We start from the raw sequence: 20,900 nt of genomic DNA on the forward strand, positions 1-20,900 counted from the left end.
ATGCCCAACAGCAAAAGAACCTTGGATCATGACACCGAAGCTCACACATTATCAGGGCAAGGTATAGTTTATAGGAATGTACACTAAGTAGGCAGAGGGTGGTTTGACAAAAAACATCTTCCAGTAGAATTAAAGTTGACTTATCAGTTTGCTCAGTGGCTTGGGGCTTTGTGTGCTTGGCTGGGCGCTGGAATAGGTGAGTTCCTCTCACTGCCTGTGCCCATAGGCCTCTTCTTTGCCCCTGCTAATTACTCTGTAAATGCTGGATGCTGGGGCACGGTGGGGGTGAAGCGGATTGGCACCACAGCTGATGCTCAACGAGTGTCGGAAAAGTGCGTGGACAGAGGACTGAATAATGAATGCCACAAGTTAAAGTCCGTGAATGAGAAGTGAGGATTCAGTGAGCGTTTTGTACAGAGAAGAGCCTGTACATTTTTACTCCTGCAAAGGAATTTTAAGGAAGGTGTCTCATCGCCTGTAATTAAGCCTGCAGACATCCTTAGTCCTCTGGTCTCTGCACTTTGGAAGATAGAATGCAGCCCTCTGAATGCGTTTTAAGAGCTGTGTAGGAAAAGACAAACAGGTTTAGAAGAATTCAGTAAAAGATGAGAAGCCAATTGTCGACAAATTCAGCATTCCTGATTGAAGCCAGTCAAAAGCAGTAAACAAAAAATGCATTAGGCAAAGCGAGTTAATCACTTAGTTAATACTTTAACATCCATTTGAAAGTGACTGTTGTGTCAGTCCTGATATATCTCCTTTGCAATGCATTTGAGGAGTGTAATATAGGATGGAATCCAAGGTGTTGTGATCTCGGCTTACTGGTGGTTATGTGAGGAATGCAGACTAGACGGGTGAGGTCTGTCCTAGAACCCTGCAAACCTGTGTGTGAGCCTCAAGGGTTCCTACCATGGGGAGAGGCAAGTGGACCTGTGTTTCCGGGGCACTCATCCCCAGCAAAGGGACCTTCACATTTCCTAATTAGGTTATAGTCAATGTTCACAGGCTGGTGATGGATGAGATACTGAAGTGTAATCACAACTGATATTATTCATGTCCCAGGAATGTGCAGCAGAGGCCTCTCTGCTTGCTCTAGCAGGAAACAATGGTGTAATTGACAAGGCCTTTTATGTTTCAGATTCTGGTCTGGGTTTAATCCTTCTGTCTGGTCATGATTGCAGAACAGGTATCTAGAGAGGAGAAATAAACATGCTGTAAGTTCCATTTCCTTGTTGTTTGAAGCTCATTGAGTCATATAAAGACTGGCATAGCCTGTCCAGAAATGGGGCCAACTGGGGCAGCCTCAAGCATCTGCCTTGAGATGTTTAGTTGCCTAGAGGCCACTGTAACCACAGAGAGGGCAATTACCTTAATCAGCAGGTGTTGGGCCAGACATTGTGCTAAAATAAAAGGTGCAGATAAGCTGCCTGTTCTGAAACAGCAATGAGGTGAAAAATCCAGAAAAATATGTATGCCAACAACTAACACAAGTCAGATGCAGCTCAGGACTATGAGAGAGGGAAAAAATCTTAATGACTCACCGGAGCAGGGGAAGATTAACTCTGACTAATGGGAGGAGGGCTACCAAAGGGGAGTCTTGAAGGATGAGTAAGAGAATATGAAGGAGGGGTGAGGTACATTCCAGGAGATAAGAAATGGGACAGAGCCATGGGCAAGGAGCTCTAATAATACAGAGGAGGGACAGTAGCCCAGCCGACAGGACCCCAGAGCACTTGACAGAGGCAGGGAGCCTTGAAGGACAGGGAAGTGGTAGTCAGATGGAGGGTGGGGGAGGGGTATTCTAGGAAGAAGAGGCAGCACTACACACACAGAGCAGTGAAAGAACGTGGCAGTTTTGAATCCCACAAGTAACTCAGTGTGCTTAGAAACTGAGGAGGGTTTGGAAGATGAGTTTGGAGAAGTAGGCAAGAGCCAGGGCACAACAGAAGTTATTTTTAGCCAGCTATGTACTTTGTATTTTACCCTGATGGCTATGAGAAGCCACATGAGGTAGTCCAATCTATCTGACTCGGTGACAAATTGGATCTGGGGGGAGAGTAGAGGTGGTGCCAGGGTCAGTATTTAAACCAAGAGAAAGTCCTTTAACTACTTGCTTTGCAGAGAGGTTACTTTCTCTGTCTTCCTGCACTTTCTCAAGAGAATTGTGGCCACCAGAGACCTTCAGAGAAGATTTCAGAGCTGCCCATCTTCTTAGGGATGATGGCCACTAGAGTCTACACAATTTCTAGAGGATTCCAAAGACTGCCAGACATATACTTGCCAGTGCAGGGCAAATGTGAGCAGGAGTTTCTTGTCAAAATTTCAAAATATCCACTTACCTATTTATTGATACTTAAGGGTTCAAGTTCACCAGGATTCTCTCAAGTCATCCATTTTCAAACCACATCCAGTGCCGGCAGTATTTTGTATACTGAAGGTATGCATCAATATAGACTATAACTAAATTTAAAATTTATGTTTGTCATGGAACTTTCATAGTTGCCTTTCAGTAATGCACATCAATAGTGCAATCATCAACCCTTATTAGTATGGAAAAAAACATAGAGTCCTATATTTTATACACATATCAACCCCGTTTTTGGCTGGTTTAATTGTTTACTTCCAATTTTCTGAGAGAAAGCTCTTTATTTATGATGAGTTAAACTTTATTCATTTTATGGACTTCCCTGGTGGTGCAGTGGTTAAGAATCCACCTGCCAGTGCAGGGGACACAGGTTCGATCCCTGGTCTGGGAAGATCCCACATGCCGCAGAGCAACAAAGCCCGTGCACCACAACTACTGAGCCTGTGCTCTAGAGCCTGTGAGCCACATGCTCACATACTGAGCCCATGCACCTCAACTACTGAAGCCTGTGCGCTCTAGGGCCTACGTGCTGCAACTACTGAGCCTGTGTGCTGCAACTACTGAAGCCCGCGTACCCAGAGCCCGTGCTCTGCAACAAGAGAAGCCACCGCAATGTGAAGCCTGTGCACCGCAATGAAGCCCCAATGCAGCCAAAAAAAAAAAAAAAAATTATTCATTTTATTATTTAAAAAGTTAAATTTCTAAGCTCTAAATTATAGAGGAAAGAGTTAAAGACAGAAGCCAGCTGTAAACAAAATAATTAAGCCCAGATCCTCTTCCCAGCACTTTTTTAAAAATAAACTTTTTTTATTTTAAAATAGTTTTAGACTTACAGAAAAATTGCAACGATAATAGAGTTACCATATACCGTTTCCCTGTTATTAACATCTTACATTAATATGGTACATTTGTAACTGTTTGTGAACTAATATTGATACATTATTTTTAACTAAAGTCTGAATAAAATACTTTATTCAGATTTCTGCAGTTTTTACCTAATATTCTTTTTCTGTTCCAGGATCCCATTCAGCACAACACATTACATGTAATTGTCATGTCTCCTTAGGCTCTTCTTTGCTGTGACAGTTTCAAAGGCTTTCCTTGTTTTTGATAACTTTGACAGTTTAGAGGAGAATTGGTCAAGTATTTTGTAGAATGTTCCTCAGTTAGGAATTGTCTGATGTTTTCTCTTGATTAGACTGTGGCTATGAGTTTTTGAGAGGAAGACCACAGAGATAAAGTGCCATTCTCATCAAATCATGTGAAGGCTACATATTGATATTATTATCAGTATGATGTATGACAGTTGACGTTGGCCTTGATCACCTGGCTGAGGTTGTGTGTGTCAGGTTTCTCCACTGTCAAGTTACTTTTCCCCTATCTTTTCATACTGTATTCTTTGGAAGGAAGTCACTATATGCAGCCCACAATTGAGTGGGGAGTTATACTCTACTCTTTCACAGAGAAATATTTACATAAATTATTTGGAATTCATCTGCAGGGGAGATGTATCTATTGTCTCCTATTTATTTATTTATTCAATCACTTATTTATATCATCATGGATTCATGGATATTTATGCTTTGAGTTATAACCCAACATTATTTTGTTGCTCAAATCGTTCCCGCTTTGGCCATCCAGAGCTCTTTCAGTTGGCTCCTGTGTCCCTTAAAATACTCCAGTCATTGTGGGGTTCTCTTGAGCACTTCCTTACTTTCTGGGACTACAAGATGCTCCAGGCTCGTCTTGTATATTTCCTGCCCTAGTTCTAGAGTCAGAGATTTCTCCATGGAGCCCTAGTTCTTTTATGGGAGAATGGTATTAGAGACCATAATCTGGGTGTGCTGGGAGCTACTGGGGTGTTGTCACTTGTAGGCCCTCTCAGCTAACAGAGAAAGAATGTGTATGTATGCATGTTAACATGTATATATACACATATATCTATAAATTTTTATCTAACTGTCTATCTCTATATTAAGCTAAATATAGGTTCATACTGATGTCTCCAACTGTAACCCAGTACCACATGGATCATCCTAGCCTTCTCCCCTTGCTTGTCTAGATCCTCTTCCCTATAGTGAGAAACCTGGCTCCCACCCTCAGCCATCCATTACTTAATTGCTCAATTCCAGTGCACTGTAGAGAACTTACATAATTGCTAGCCCGTAACCTTGTAGAAAATGACTTTATAAACTAGAGTGCTTCTGTATAATTCCTTTTGCCTTTAACTTTACAGACTCCACTTATTTCAAAATGTACTTAGGTCAGCACTTTTCCCCCACCCCCTTCAGTGAAATTGTTCATGCATTTATAATACAGTTAGATTCTTTCCTCATATTTTGTATTCCATTCTGGGATCCTACAACCTCCTAAATGGTTTTTTTTAATTTGCACAATTAAGGTTCACCCTTTGTGCTGTAAAGTTCTATGGGTTTTGACAAATGCATAGTTTCATGTACCTACCATTTTTACAGCATCATAAAAATAGTTTCACCATGCTAAAAAAATCCCCAGTGGTTTACCTATTCAACTCTTCTCTCACTCCAAGTCCCTGGCAACCACTACTCTATCCACCATCTCTATAAGAGTTTTACCTTTTCCAAGATGTCATATAAGTGGAATTATATAGCAATGTAGCCTTTGAAGACTAGCCTCTTTCACTTAGCAACATGCATTTAAGATTCATCCGTATCTTTGTGTGGTTTGATTGCTCTTTCAGTTGTATGACTATACCATCATTCGTTTAGCCATTCATCTACTGAAGGTTGCTCCTAGTTTTAGGCATTTATGAATAAAGCTGCTATAAATATTCCCATGCTGGTTTTCATGTGGACATAAGTTTTCAACTCAGTTGGGTAAATATGTAGGAGTGTGATTGCTAGGTCCTATGGAAGGACTATGTTTAACTTTGTGAGAAACTGCCAAACTGTTTTCCAAAGTGGCTGTTACCATTTTGAATTCACACCAGCAATGAATGAGAGTTCCTGTTGCTCCACATCCTTGCCAGCAAATGGTATTGTCAGTTTTCTAAACTTTAGCCATTCTAATAGGTGAATGATAATATCACATTGCTGTTTGGCTACTTTTTAAAAATATTAAAAGCTTGTCAGGAGTGGGGAATAAAAGTTAAAAACTAAACAAGAAATCTGAGTCACTGGCATTGAGAGCAGTTTTGAAATAGCTCAGGCTACAGGAGAAGAGGTGTACTTCTTTGGGGTCATGTTAGAAATGGCTGTAGAGGGGACTTCCTTGGTGGTGCAGTGGATAAGACTCCGTGCTCCCAATGCAGGGTGCCCGGGTTCAACCCCTGGTCAGGGAACTAGAGCCCACCTGCAGGCTGCAACTAAGAGTTCGCATGCCACAACTAAGGAGCCCACGAGCTGCAACTAAGACCCGATGCAACCAAATAAATACATAAATATTTAAAAGAAAAAAAATAAATCCAGTAGAAATAATTAAAAAAAAAAAAAGAAATGGGTGTAGAAACCATCAACTTGTTTCCTCCATTCAGCTTTAGCTCCTCTGTCCTCCAACCTCAAACAAGAGAGCAAAAAAGATGTGTGGGCTAATAAGATAAATGAGAGAGACAGAAAGACTGACAGAGACAGTGAGAGAGAGAGAGATGCAGAAAGTAACTTCTCAGAACACAGGAGAATATCAACTCCAAACCAAAGTGAAAAACATGCTCAATAAGGGAAGAGAGGGCTGTCATCTGGGTAGAGAGGACAATCCTAGAAACACGGATGGCTCCTTTTTGTAAGGGTACCTGGGGTGTGTTTTAGTCAGGTGTGGTAAGACACGCAGACATGGAAAAAACTGTCCTGAAGGTTTTTATAGTCATAGATCCCTAGACACAGGAGCCATGGCACACCATGCAGACCACATGGGGAAGCACCAGGGCCTAACAGAAGGAAGAGGAACAAGGGGGAAAAACATGAGTGAAAAACTGTATCATGACTTCCATGGGAAAGGCAAGGCAAGACAGGGTAAGCAGGTTTAGGATCGGCTAGTTTGAGTAATTTCAGTGGGCTCTGGGTTGGGGGTGGGAGGTCTCTTGTTGTCTGGTATCAGGTCTTCAGCTTATTGGGGCAGGGGGATGGTGGGTTCCCACTGAGAGCCCTTTGTGAGCCTGATCTAAATGGGGTGGCTGGGGTATGGCCTTTGGATTGGTTGGTGTGCATATAAAAGACATGTTCCCAGGACTTCCCTGGCGGTCCAGTGGTTAGGACTCTGCGCTTCCACTGCAGGGGGCACAAGTTCGATCCCTGGGGAACTAAGATCCAAAAAAAAAAAAAAAAGAAAATAAAAAAATAAATGCAAGCTGTTTGCTGTCTCTGGGAATTAGCCTAACCCTGAGAGGGGCAGCCCCTTCCAGTATCCGCATGGCCCCAAGATGTCAAAGCATCAGAATAAAAAGATATGCTTAATACACTCCACCTTGCAAAGTCTTTATTGTTGGGTCTATTTTTACTGGTGCTGCCTGAGACTGTCCTCAGTCTCTTCCCCCTTGACCTCCCTGCTTCCTGAGGTCTAAACAGTGTATGCCTCTCAGGATGCTTGGGGTAACCTCTCCTTCAAATCCTAGTAAGATGAGGCTGCTTCTGGTATTGATGGCTCCTGCACACCTGTTTTGTACTTCATGCTTTGCAAGGCATGTCAAGCGCACCTGTTGTATGGTCCCATGCAACCCCCTGGAGGTGAGAGATTCTTCTTTCCCATTTACTCCCATTGAACATTTCTCAAATCTTTCCACTTGCCTAAGAATCTCAGTATTTGCAGATCTCCCTTATCCATTTTTTATCATCTGTTTTCCTTTTTCTTTTCCCAGCTGTATGTGCTATTGTTCCTCCTGGGCCACTTCTGATGTTTTATTCATTCAACACACATTTATTGCACATGGACTCTGTGACAGGGCTTGTTCCAGGTCCTAGGGACACAGAGACAAACAAGACTATCCTTGTGGGGTAGGAAAAACACTTTGAGGTTTTTTTCTTTTTGAGGTTTATACTTTTTTTGAGGTTTGATAATGTGCCAGTCACATTCATAAGAACTGTTTCACTTAATCTTCCTATTGTGTTTTTTTTGCTTGTTTTTCTTTATGGGGGGCCACGCCATGTGGCATGTGGGATCTTAGTTCCCTGAACAGGGATCAAACCCATGCCCCCTGCATTGGGAGCTCAGAGTCTTAACCACCGGACTGCCAGGGAAGTCCCTATTTCACTTAATCTTGATACCCTCTCTCAAGATGAGTTCCATGATAACCTCCCCTCAACAACACCATTCTTACAGATAAAGCACTAAGTCTTAGAGAGCTTAAGCAGGAACCCCAAGGTCACACAACTAGCCAGTGGAGAGCTGGGATTTGAACCCTGGTGTCTGACTCCAGAGTACACAATTTTCACCTTGATGCCATGGGTCCCTCCAGAGACATTATTCATAGCACTTTCCCATCCTAATCCTTGCAGGGATGAGCCTCTTTTTCCAAATAAAATCAAAATTATTTAGCAAAAAGTAATAATAATAATAACAACAACTTTCTAGACTTAGAAGCCTTTGCTACTAACTAACTGGATGATCTTGAGAAAGTCACTAACTTTTTCTAGGCTTCCATTTCCTCTGCTATAAAATGGGGGGGGGGCAGAATTAGTGACTTCTAAGGTCCCATTAAGCTCTGATGTTCTTTTAATCAGTCAGACATGTCTGCAGCACCATTTTGGAGAACTGTTTGCTTTGAGATTGAGAAGGAAAGCCAGGAAAGGCCTGGTGCTTGCCCGGTGACAAGAAACACCACAGAATCTTCTTAGCTAGTGTTTCTCTGTCAAAACATGTTTTTTAGTGTTGCAGATTCAGCCTATTAAAACCACTGTGTGCCGGCACCAAGGGTAAAATAGAAGCAAGCCAATGTTTTTTAAAGACATTTGTAGAATACAAACACCTACGAAGACCAAGGCACCGCTGCCATGGTGGCTGAACTCACAAGGGAAATCCCGGGACCCATCCCACCGCGGCACCTTCATGAACTCCCCTCTGCTGGCTACCCCGAGGCCAAGCACAGCCTGGTAACATGGCCCCAACAACCAGCCAACCTCGGCTCTGTCGTGTTCTTGAGCTCAGCCATGTTTCCCAGGCTCTGCACATTCCTCAGGCCATTCTCACCGTCGAATTACCCACCTTCCCATCTTCACGTTTGTATTAGTTTGTTAGGGCTGCTATACAAAAATCTGGGTGGCTTAAACAACACGCAACTGTCTTCTCACATTTTAGAGGCCGGAAGTCCGAGATCAAGATGCAGGCAGGGTCGCTTTCTCCTAAGGCCTCTCTCCTCGTTTTGCAGATGGCTACTCTCCTGCTGTGTCATCAGAGGGCCTTTTCTCTGTGCATGATCCCTGATGTCTTTTCCTTTTCTGATAAGTACACCAGTCATATTGGCTTAGGGTCCACCCATAAGACCTCATTTAGTCTTAATTACCTCTTTAAAGGCCCCAGCTCCAAGTATTGACACATTCTGAGGTATTGGGGGCTAGGACTTCAAGATATGGATTTTGAGGTGACACAATTCAGCCCATAACTACGCTGGAATCCTACCCATTCTTCTCATCCCTCCTCATGTGTTTTCTCTTCAAGAGGCCTGGAATTTAACCAGTTGGAACCTCTCCTTCCTTGTAACAGCTTTGCTCCAGTCCGCCCCTTAACAAAAGGCCCTAGTGGAGTGTAAGCTCCTTGAACAACAGAACAATGTCTTGTTTTATAAACTATGTCTTATGTTATTATATCCCCTAATTGCATATAGTTTAATGCTTTATTCAGAGTAAAAACTCAACAAAAATTCAGTAGGAGAATTGATAAACTGTGGTACATCCAGACAATGGAATATTATTTAGTGCTAAAAGGACATGAGCTATCAAGCCATGAAAAGACATGGAGAAAACTTAAATGTGTATTACTAAGTGAAAGAAGCCAATCTGAAAATGCTACCTACTATACACTTCCAACTATATAACATTCTGGAAAAGGCAAAACTATGGAGAGAGTAAAAAGATCAGTTGTTGCCAGGAATAAGGGGGAAGGGATGGATGAATAGGTGAAGTACAGCTGATTTTTAAGGCAGTAAAACTATTCTGTATGATACTATAATGGTGGATTCAGGTCATTATGTATTTGTCCATACCCACAGAATGTACAACACCAAGAGTGAACTCTAACACAAACTGTGGACTGCTGATAAAGATGTGTCAACTCAGGTTCATTGATTGTAATAAATGTACCACTCTGCTGCAGGATGTTGATACTGGGGGAGGCTGTATGAGTGTAGGGGCAGAAGGTATATGGAAATTCTATGCACTTTCTGCGTGATTTTGCTGTGAACCTAAGACTGCTTTAAAAAGTAAAGAAAAAAACCTCAACAAATATATTTTTTAATCAAATTGAATTTTCTGCACAACCCTCACACGTCTGTAAGTCTGGGTATGACTTTCATCTTTCTGTGGAAACCCTGTTTTCTTTTATAGCTAACTAGGTCTTTAGCCTGACAAGGGATAATAAAGCAATTAAGGAAGAGAATAAGTGTCTGAGATTTGCTCGTTCCTCCATCTAAAATCCTAATATTTGGGTATTGCAAGACAGCATGAACCTCAGAGTAGGAAGCCCACTTCCCAATCAATGTTAACTATACTCCAAGGTGCTGTAAAACCTTGATTAGCCAGAATTAGCTATGCTGAAGGACCAGGGTTCTAGTTCACTGGTTCTATGGCTCCTGAGTGGGTCCTCCCACCCAAGCCTGGCCTCCTTGGAAGAAAGCACAGCATTCTCTGAGGATAGTAATGTTCACTCATTGTTGCCGTGACTTGGGTGTCTGCTTCTGGGGTCTACTGCTAAAGAAATAAATGTTAGAATCCACTGTAAGTGTAGCTGCTGGCAAAGGACAAATATCCAGAGAAGCTGGGCCTTTGAGCAGACACAGGGACAGCAGAAAGTTCCTTATAGTGGGATAGAGAGGAGGAGGAGGAGGAGGAAGAGGAGCAAGGGAGAGAAGGTCAGAGGAGGCCAGAGATGAACCTCAGATCCTTCACCACCATGAAATTCAGCAATGTCAGGGGAGAAGTCCACGTGACTGGGAGGGGACCAAGTGCTGGATCCTCCCTGACACCCTCTATGGAGGCCATTTACCAGGTTGTGAAGATCTGTGCCTAGTGTAGGTACACTTAGAACACATGCTTCAGCCCTATACAATGCAAAGTCCAATGATCACCCTATACTAAGACTAACTTCAAATGCCACCTCCTCCATCAGGCCACCCTGATCACTCCAACTAGAAGCAATCTCTCCACTTGCTCATCATCTTGCCATAGTTTCAACTGTGTTTCTTGGAGCCCATGAGAGTCAGAAGGAAGTTTCAAGAAGCTCCTTAGTGAAAGGGTAGAGGGCTAAGAGGGGAAGGGCTCCCCGCTACAGCTCAACCAGAACAGCTGCACTTTTGCCTATAACATATACCAAGGTCCTTCTTACAATTCCATTTAAAAAGGAAAAAACTTTAAAACCACTAATGTACAGTGAAATAGCAGTATTACTGGACCATCCATCCTAGATAATCCAGATGGTCTCAATTGAGATACATGTTGTCCCATTGTCAGATAACATATCAGAACATGTGTCCCTATTTGGCATTTGTAAACTATCATGGAGCTGATGACATTTATCACATAGTGTCGTGGATTATAGTTATTTGTATGCTTGCTTTATCACCTCAACAAATTATAAACTGCCCAAGTGTAGGCAGTATATTCTTCTTCGCATCCTTTAGAGTACCTGTCACAGTGCCTTATACTCTGGTGTTCAACATGTATATGTTGCATAACAATAAGAATGTTAGGTCGCATTCACTATCAAGCAGATTTATGCAGCAGGTCCTGAGAGTTACAGCATAATGGAATGAATGCGCACAATTCTTATCTTTGCTTTCTAGACAGATCCACAATTAGAAACAATTTAAAGATAGGACTTTACAAACCAAAAAGGAGTCTTAGACCACTCTAGGAACAGAGATTTTAATATAGGGCCACAAAGGAGACAGCTACCTTTGAAAAAGCTCAGCATTCAGTGTTCACTTGATAAATCTCACAGCATTTCTGGGCTTAGGTACAAAGCATAGGGTTACCGTGTGTTGATTCTTGTGTGGGTGCCTAATTTGCATAACATGTCCTTCTGCTCAGACAAGTGACTGGACCACAGTCAGGAGCATCTAGATGTCCCTGGAAGGTTAAGATGAAGGCCTCTGGAACACAGTTTTCATATTGAGTCAAGTAGGTTTGGAAAGATGAGAGAAACATAGGTCAGCCCGAGAGCAGTGCCAACATCACTGGCCCAATTCCTTGGCACAGTGTGGGCCCCCAATAAATTCATGTTGAATGTGTGAAATGGCTCCCCGCCCCTCCTGCTCCAGTTCAGTCAGCAGTCAGGCGGCTCAAAGCACTCTCAAGGGCACACGTCTACCTATCTATTATCCTCCTTGAGGAAAATACCACAACCATTGTTTCCACAGCGTTGAGGACAAAGGCTAACAAGTGGGCTTCAGAGCATCCACAATGCCAGGTGGGGGAGGCGTGCTGATGAGTCTGGTCCATCAGCAGAGTGAGCTGCAGCAAAGGGGCCTGAGCCTGAGCCTAAGTGGCCTTGGGACCCTAACAGGAGATTATTGTCAGATGTGGTTTTCAAACATCCCTATAAAATGTTCTCTGTGAAGTAAATGTAAGGACTGCCCTGGATGTCCCCCACTGCACATGTCCTGGTTTTCTGTGTGCGAGTCCAAATTAAGTGACCTGCAATAAGCCCCTCAGAAGATGGTCTGTCCTTTGTGCACAGGAACTTCTGACACTGGGTAAAACAAGTAAGGTGACACAAGAAAGGCAGAGATGGTGAAGACATTATGTACCTGCAGGGTAGGAGTATGTTTGGTGCCTGTGTTGGGGGGAGGTATATGGGTACCTGTCCTTCCATGTAAGTGCATAAATGAATGTAGGAGAGCAGGAGAAATGGGGGTATCATTGCAGACCTCTCTCTTCCCCTCTCTTTTTTCATTTTGTTTCTCACTAGCCCAGAACATTAACAGACAAAATTTTACTTCCTGCTCATCTTATAATCACTGTCGTAGTTCTATAATATTCTTTTTGGCAGGTACCAAATTGGATGAGTAAAGAAACTTTGACAATGCAACAGTCTGGATTTGCTACCAGGTATACAAATGAAGACGCATCAGAGAAAGAATTAGCAGGGATTGAAATCTATACAAACCAAGTTTTCACTGTCTGCATGACCTTGAATGAATCACACACCTTGCTCTAGTTCATTCAATAAAGCATTCTTTGATTCAAAAATATTTATCATGTGCCAGGTATCTGTACTAAGCTCTGAGAACATGTTCATTTACTCACTCGACAAATATTCATTAAGTCCCTACTATGTGCCAAGCACTGATCAAGTTGTTGGGATGCAGCTGTGAATAAAACAAGCAAAGTTTTTGCTCTTATGGAGCTTACATTCTAGTGATGTGGGGTAGAGGAGAAAATAAACAAATAAATATACAATATGTGGAATGGTAAGTGCTATGAATAAAGGGGGGTAAAGAGATAAAAAGGACGATGAGTGAAATTTTATACAGTCAGTCCTAGGTATTGGTTCCAGGATGACCTATAGATAACAAAATCCCAGGACGCTCAAGTTCCTTATATAAAATAGCATAGTATTTGCATATAACCTACATACATCCTCCTGTATATTTTAAATCATCTCTGGATTACTTGTTATACCTAATACAATATAAATGCTATGTAAATAGTTGCCAGTGTGTGGCAAATTCAAGTTTTGCTTTTTGGAACTTTCTGGAATTTTTTGGGGGGAATATTTTCAATCCATAGTTAGTTGAATCTGCGGATGCAGAATGTGTGGAGGTGCAAGGCCAACGTATAGGACGTGTTCAAGGTCTCTGGTGAGCTAACATTTAAGCAAAGACTTGAAAGAATCTACGGAGGGAGACATACAGCTCTCTGGAGAAAGAGAACATCACAAAGAATATAATAGGAATGACTCCTCACTATACACAAAAGCCTTTTAAGTTGCCTTAAATCCCTTCTGGAAAGAGACAAACTGTAAATCAATCCTAAGGGCCTCACCTACCCAGCATGGACAAACAACCTAAGATGAGGAAGAATGAGACGAATGTCAAAGGGTTTTTTAAGCTGGAAGACTATTTAAATATTGATATTAGGTAATGTTATTTATTAGTCACTGGTTTCCAGTCAAAATTCAAGACTAAGTATGCAACTATATTTGAAGGCCTTATCCACAAGTAAAATTGGTGCTGCCTGAGTTCAAAAGCCAATTCAAATGCCAAGAGTCCTCCTAGGATTTGGTGGTTCACTGTCTAACCTGCTCAGAACTGTATGCTAGGCCTGTAGTCTGCATGCTCACACCATCTCATATATACTATTTCCTGCTGCATTTGATTAGGCGAAAGTGAAATCTCCTAACAGAGATGTGACCTGACGTTCTTTATTTACAGGGAGATCACTGGTTAGAAAATTCCTCAGCTTTTGGCAACTGTTCAGCCAAATTCATTAGCACAGGTTAACTTTATTTCCAGGACTGGTGCAATTCTATTTGGGTTGCAAGGAGGGGAATCCTCCAGCTATAAGGACATTCTTGTTCAAAATGTTCTCAACTTCCAGTTTCTCTTACATTTTTCCTTAAATCTAACTTGGGGCAGGGGGGGGCGGGGATAATCGAGAACATACACACAAGAATTCAGTCTGAATGTGGCATTTTGGAGGAAAACCCCAGCTGAGTACACACCAGTGTGTTTCAGCTTTGCTACAAGAGAAATAGTTATGCATTGTACATGGACTATAAAGACATTTTTTGTAAACCTTACTTTTAAATGTTTGAATTTCAGGACTTAAAATGTTCCATGTGTTTAGTATTTCTTGTTCAGCTAGACTAAAGAAAAGTGGTTGAAAATTCAGTCTCAGCATATGTATAGTATATTTCAGGAATGTTTAATATGTTACTATTTCTGGAGCTATGGAGTTTGTGAACATGGCTTTTACATTCATCACTGGTTGTAGTCAAGGGGTCACTTATTCAATATGTATTTATTGAGTACCTACTATGTGCCAGCCCCCACTTTGGGTATGCAAGATACAACAGCAAAGGAAGTCCACAAATTAGAGGAAACAGGCCATAAATGAATCTATAAGTAAATATAACATAATGTCAGTTAATGAAGAAATTCTTCCTGCTTTAAGTAGGGAAAGGGAATGTGGGTGGTGCTGCTATTCTAGAGGAATAGCCTCTCCTCTGAAGTCTCATTTGAATAAAGACCTTAAAGGATCCTTTTGGTTGCGGGGGCGGGAAGAAGTACCCAGGCATACGGAGTGCCCCAGGCACTCCTGGAGTTCCTGGAAAAGCCTGGAGGCCATGTGGCCAGGGCAGAGTGAGAGAGAGAGAGAGAGAGAGAGAGAGAGAGCTGGTCATTGGAAATGAGGTCTTTCATAGAACCATATGTCAGAGGGTTCCTGGTTCCCCCCAAAGTGGAAGAACCACTGAACCCACAGTCCAGTTTCATTTTTTGGAGGTCCAAACAGTGATAATGAATTGCAAGGAGATGGTGCTATCAATCTACAGTCTCCTCATTAAGCTTCACCTTACTCCGTATAAAAATTGGTATCTGTTGTTGTCTCTTCTGGACCCATTTACCCATGCATTTCTCCCACCTGAAACACCCTTCTTGACTCCTCTCCCTGTTCAGTCTCTCCCATATTTCAAAACTTAATTTAAGCTCTGCCTCCTGTAAGAATCCGTCCCTAACTCTTCTGGATGACACTCAGCAGCTCTTCTGACACTGTGACCGGAGGTTTTACTTAGGACTTCCTCGTCATCAATAGATTGGTGTTCAGGGGAACCCTGAAATTGAATGCGAAAGAGTTTGTGTAATTCTCCGTGCGTGTTTTCACAAGAGTGTTCATAAGTCCCATGAGACTTTAAAATGAGTCTGTGACTTAAAAGATTGAGATCCACTCCTTTTGACCAGTGCTTCTCACACATCAAATGTGCACATGAACCATCTACATTTCATTAAAATGAAGATTCCAGTTCAGTAGCTCTGGAGTGAGGCTTGGTGCTGCTGGTCCCAGGACCATACTTAATGGCAAGGAGCTAGAATATTTTATTCTGCATTTGTCTGCATACACTGGCTTGTTGCTCTCTGCCTCCTAAGTAGATTGCAGGTTTCTGCTAATACTTCTTGGCTCTTCTCCCACAACAGGGACTAGAAAAATAGCCCATCGTTGGACCTGACAGATGCTTGCTCTACAGATATAAGTACATTAATTGAAACTAATTAAAATATCCTCTCTATGTTCACTTTCTTAGTCTCACTTAGTTTTCTAAGGTAACCACCTGTTTTTCAAGGTGCTGAACTTTTCTGTAACCCAGAGCAGAATCTCAGAACTCCTAAAATCTTCCTAAAGCAAAGTTTTTCTCTCTCTTCCATATTGAAATAAAAATCCACCAAACCTAAAAGACATCATGGTACAGGAAATGCCTCGTTTGGAAGGATAATCCACTATATAAGGGCATTCTCCCTCACTGGAGATGTTCAGTACCAAGATGTTCAGTGCAAACAAATAATGTGGAACATCAAAGAAGCCATGATAAATCAAATCAGCACCACTAGGCCCTTGAAGGGGTAGGTTCTGGATGAACTGTTTAGAGCCCAGAAGTGAAGTCTCATAAAGAAAGGGCAGAGAGGGAAAATCTCTAGAAGTTAAGGAATGGTGTAGAAAAGTGAAAATGGGGTTTGGGAATAAAATTGCTACCTCAAAAAACTTGCCACTCTATATTTGCATAAGCTGTAAAACAAGTTACTTAGTCATGTGGAAATAAAGTGTTTTTAACAGCATCTAATGACACAGCAAATGAAAAAATTTTTACACGCAAGACACACGTGTAAAGAATGTGTGTGCGAAAGGAATTTTTCATGTGGTATTTAATAAATATATATACATATTATTTGTACTTATAAAAATACTATGTGCAATGAAAGCTATGCATAAATATTTATAAAATAATTTTATCTAAGTAGGCCAGTAACATTTAATATTTTTCAATAAATTCATACATAAAATATATACATTAGTGCCAAATGGAACATATATTTTGAAATATGAACCCCTAGTAAAACTTAGGAATCTGGAGTAAAATTCAGGTATCTGCCAAAGGAAACTTCGGAGTAGTTGTCATTTGAAGAAAAGAAACGATGCTGGGTCTCTTATCTTCATGGACTGTTTTGCTTGTCAGATTTCTAACATCACTTCAGCTGAATTTTGTATTTGACTTCCAACTTCATGGCCATTTGACCTGCCAACTATTATTTTCTTTGAGGCTTGTAACACTCCACCCAAGTATTTTGCTTTCCAGAACAGTTGTGTCCGTTTCCTTTTCACTTCACCTTAACATCAGACGAGGTTTACAACATAGGCTTAATGTGCATCCTTTAAGGTTTCAGACAGACCCAGGGGCGTCGCAGTGATGACCTGAAGCTGATACCGCTCTGTAAAGTCAAGGCCCCCTGGAGGATCGCTCTTTGTGCCAGGATTTCCATTCAACCTGAGAGTCCCGGGGCTGGGGTCGGACCCAGAGAGCCCGACTCTCCAGGGTTCCAGTCCCCTCCCCAGGCCGAACGTGCGGGCTGGGACCTTACGACCGGAAAACACCGCCCTTTCCTGTCGCCTACTCATTCCCCAGGCCGAAGACTCGAGGAGGAAGAGACGGAGACGGATTAAGAAAATTAATTAACCGGGTCCACGTTCGGCCTCCGGGCGAAGGGGCTGGGCGCGCAGCGGGCGCAGGTGCCGCCCAGGGCTGAATTTCACGCTCCCGGGCCAGCCGCTGCGCCACTTGCGCCCCGTCGCTCGTCCGGGGGCGGCCGCCACCCGCTTGCCCCAGCTTTAGGCAGATCTCTTTTAGGGACCCCGCGGGAGAGGAAACGCCTCCCCCTGGACTGGAAAAACCTGCAGCGTCGGCTGTTCGCTTGCCCCTGCTCAGCCAGCAGCCCCTGGCGTCTCCGGTGCGCCAAATCCACTCTCCGGGTTTTGGCGGCAGCTCCAAGGGGATCAGGCTGGAAACTGTCAGAACACGACCCTCCCCCCTCCCAACCGGGGCTTCGAGTGGCCCGGGGGCCCGAGGCCAGGCCGGGGCGGCGCGGTCAGGTGGCTTCTCTTCCCCGAGGGCCCCCCGCCCGCCGCGCCGGAGCTTTGCGGGCTAGATCGGATCGTTGGGACGAAGAGAGGTGGGCACACAAGGTTTAGTACAGGTGTCCGGGGTGCGGGCGGAGTCCCTTTGTCCTCGGGCACCCTGGAGCTAGCACCCCGGCTCCCTCTTCGAACCGAGCGTCCCGAGACCTTTCTTTGTGCCGAGGGAGCCGAACGCAGCTTCTCGCAGGGAAGCCGCATCCCTGGGGGTGGCGCTGGGGCGGTAACGATGAAAATCCATTGTCCTATGGGGGCCCGCAGGCCGGGCCGCGGGTGAACCCGGTCCGCCCGCTCCGGGCCGGGGCTCAGGTACACCGGCCAGAAGGGTCTGCCTACGGCCCCCGCCCTCCGCCCCGCCCTGACCCGCCCCGCGCGCCGCCGGCCCCGCCCCGCGCCGCCCCGCCCTTCGCAGGTTCAGTCCCGGAGGGCGGCTACGGAGCGCTCAGTCTAGCTTGCACCTTCTCTCCCGGCTGCAGCCCGAGAGGGCGGGGAGCGCAGCGGTGGGGCCCGAGCTGGGGGCGAGTCCGGAGACCCCGGCCTTGGGCGCCTTCACGCCGTCTCGGAGCGCATAATGCTGTGAGCAGGCGCCGCGCCGGCCGACCCGGCTGGATCTGCGCGTGGCAGGCAGGGACTGCGTGCGCCTTCGGGAACTGCGGCGCCCGGCCCCGGGGTCAGCGGCTGGGATCCTTGGCGCCGCTGGTGAGTTGCTGCCTGCCCACGGCTCCTTCTCTGCGCGTGTGTGAGTATGTCCAAACCGGCGGCCGTGGCCGCTTCCGGCGTGCGCGGGGGGCTAGGCTTGGAAATGCACAGGGAGCGGGGATACCTAGGGCATCCCCTTCCAGCTGGTGTCCAACGGACCAAAGGGGACATAAAGCAAACTGGGAGGGGTGCGAGCGGCACGACCAGATCGCAGAGCTCCACCGTTTGTGCCCACCACTTTTCACGGTGAGGCTGCGCGGCTACACTGCACCCTCCGAGCTATTGACAGCCATTCTGGGCGCGTACTGCATTTTTCCATCTGAGAACAAGCCGCACATGGCTACAGCTCCCCTCCCACCGTGGATTGGCATCAGGGCTGCACAGGGTGCACGGTGCAGATCTGAGGTGGCAATACCCGCTGGGTGCCCTCTCCACACTTGACGAGGGGCATTGTGCCTGGGGCTCCAACCTGCAGATCTGGCAGTCGATTTTTTTTTTTTTTTTTTTGGACGGTGGTTTCTGAACAACCGAAGTGTTTTCAATATTTTTTTCCCCTTTCTCCTTGAAACTAAGTGTCTTGACAAGTATCGGACATGTGAGGACGAATGGATCTGGCCATTTTTTCGTTATGGATTATTATACTCCATCCCCCTCTCGACTTCGGGAGGCATGTGTTTCATCTTATAAATAGAAAGTAGCATATTTTTTGGCAGGACCTCCTTTATACTGTACAGTCTGAGAGGTCAGTTTAAAAATAAATATGCACTTGAATGTTACATTACCGAGAGCCAGGCTGTGGCTGGGACAAGCTGCGTGGACAGCAGCATCAAAGCCGGGAGCGCAGCTGTGCTGAAAGGAGTAAAAGCCCCAGAGTGCAGCCCAAGCTGACAGTCAAGTAATTACATTTTGTTTAAAAAAAAAAAAGAAGTGAGTGAATTAAAATGAGGGCGGGAATAGGAATGTCAGAGGGTATTGCAACATGAATCTTTCCAGACCTGGTGTATTTGGGGGAGTCGCCGCTGATGCGTGCTAGGTGGTGGGGTGGGAGGTGCTGGGTAAGGGGAGGGAATTTATGAGTGTGTTAGGGAGACAAAGGTTTCCTCCCCACCCCCCAGCTCTTAGGCTTCACAGTAGTATCCTGGAGTTTCTTGGGGGTGCTGCCTTTAAAAAAGAACACAAATCAGGAGAGCAGCAGATTTGAATAGGAAAGCCTTTCTTGGGGACTTCCCAGGGAAGCACGCGGAGACAAAAGGCTCACCTAGAAGCCCTGATGATGCCCCAGGGGTATCCCTAAGGCAATTTAAAAGACTCCTATAACCTTCTAACTTCGAAAAGGTCTTTCATCTAACGACCAGGAAATGCAGCTTCTTTTCTGGACAGTTCCAGAGATTCTCTTTTTGATACCAGCTAAGATCTGTTATGAGCTCCTGTGACAGTTAAGAATGAGCTACACAGGTATGTTTTCAGATTAGATTGAAACACTCAGAGATAAGTTAGGGCAGTTGTGAAATGTTTGGCATTGTCACACGTGAAATTAATGATAAAGACTAATAGTCAAAGAGCCAAGGAATGGTTGAGAGTTCTTCATTAAGTCTCCTAAAGAATGTAGGTTTCCCAAAAGGCATCACTCATTGAATAAAACACTCAGTACCAGCCTCTGGGCTCACAGATAAGAACATTAGAGGAGAAATTTGGAAGCCTTTCTGGATCCATGGCAGTTCCTGTTTTCCAGTGGTTATCATCTGCAAGAGATTTACATTATGAATGCCATGATTGGAACATGGTGCTATGACTATGGCAGCAGCTACAGACATGAAATAAGATGAGCTCCCCCTTCCCTTAAGATCTGAGCAGTGAAATTGTTTTGTATCTCAGTGGAACATGTAAAGACAGCCAGAGTAATGAGTGTTGCACATTTTTTTGCTTTTTATTGTAAATTTAAACGTGGTGCAATATGAATAAATACAATGCCATAAAAATCATTGCAGAACTGTTTACATGAGCTGGTTTGTCCTACCTGCTATCCAGCTTTTCCTTTAAAGTGGTGTTTTATGTCCAACATGTTCACAAAAGCTGCCCTTTTTCCCTGCTAAAATTCGTGGTGTTCAACAGCATTGGGGATAAAGTTGTTTTAACCTACATCACCGAAAGACTTTTACCAGGCCATAAATTTTTCACAAGCTCTTTGCCCAGTAGCCATAACATTTATCCAGAGAGTGGACTTCCAATTCATAACCTGAAAAACCTCTAGGAAGACTGCTCTGATTTTTTTTTTTTTAAATTATGAAAATTCTTGCTTTCAGTCTGATTTTATTTAGGCCGGGCCTAATTTCTTTCTAACCAGAATCCTGTGTACCTGTTTATTCACTGATGGAATAAAAACTTAAATCTATTTTTTAAATGCAGTATGTTTGCTAGAGAGCAAGGACAGTATAGTCATTTGAAACTACTAGATTAAGCCAGCCACAAAATCTTTACCAAGCACCGAAGCCAAATAATTCTCCTAATATATCCCACTGTTCCGTGAATTTGTA

General features: G+C 44.0%; 2 protein-coding genes across 4 annotated transcripts in view; both read left to right on the forward strand.

Moving 5' to 3' along the window:
• LOC118905777 (translation initiation factor IF-2-like) lies at window positions 1-19,277 on the forward strand. Its single transcript, XM_036872575.1, has 3 exons — window positions 1-61; window positions 227-389; window positions 17,730-19,277. The coding sequence occupies exons 1-3, from the start codon at window positions 1-3 to the stop codon at window positions 18,805-18,807; spliced, it is 1,302 nt and encodes a 433-aa protein (XP_036728470.1). The 3' UTR covers window positions 18,808-19,277.
• Window positions 16,542-20,900, forward strand: part of CDC42EP3 (CDC42 effector protein 3) — a 24,626-nt gene continuing 20,267 nt past the window's right edge. The window contains exon 1 of one of the 3 annotated variants that reach the window (XM_036873549.1): window positions 16,542-17,705. The gene's annotated coding sequence lies outside the window, so the exon portion shown is untranslated. Of the gene's footprint in view, window positions 17,706-18,076; window positions 18,407-20,900 lie in introns of those variants that run through there. The other 2 variants (XM_036873548.1, XM_036873547.1) reach the window with 2 other exon arrangements.

This window comes from Balaenoptera musculus, chromosome 13 (assembly GCF_009873245.2).
Source record: "Balaenoptera musculus isolate JJ_BM4_2016_0621 chromosome 13, mBalMus1.pri.v3, whole genome shotgun sequence".
Lineage (NCBI taxonomy): Eukaryota > Metazoa > Chordata > Mammalia > Artiodactyla > Balaenopteridae > Balaenoptera > Balaenoptera musculus.

Bases quoted from the DNA above. Each gene is read 5' to 3' on its own strand.
- LOC118905777 (XM_036872575.1), top strand. From the start codon at position 1: ATGCCCAACAGCAAAAGAACCTTGGATCATGACACCGAAGCTCACACA. The intron at 62-226 runs GTATAGTTTATA...CTGTGCCCATAG, and splicing joins TCACACATTATCAGGGCAAG to GCCTCTTCTTTGCCCCTGCT. The intron at 390-17,729 runs GTGAGGATTCAG...GGTTTAGTACAG, and splicing joins TTAAAGTCCGTGAATGAGAA to GTGTCCGGGGTGCGGGCGGA.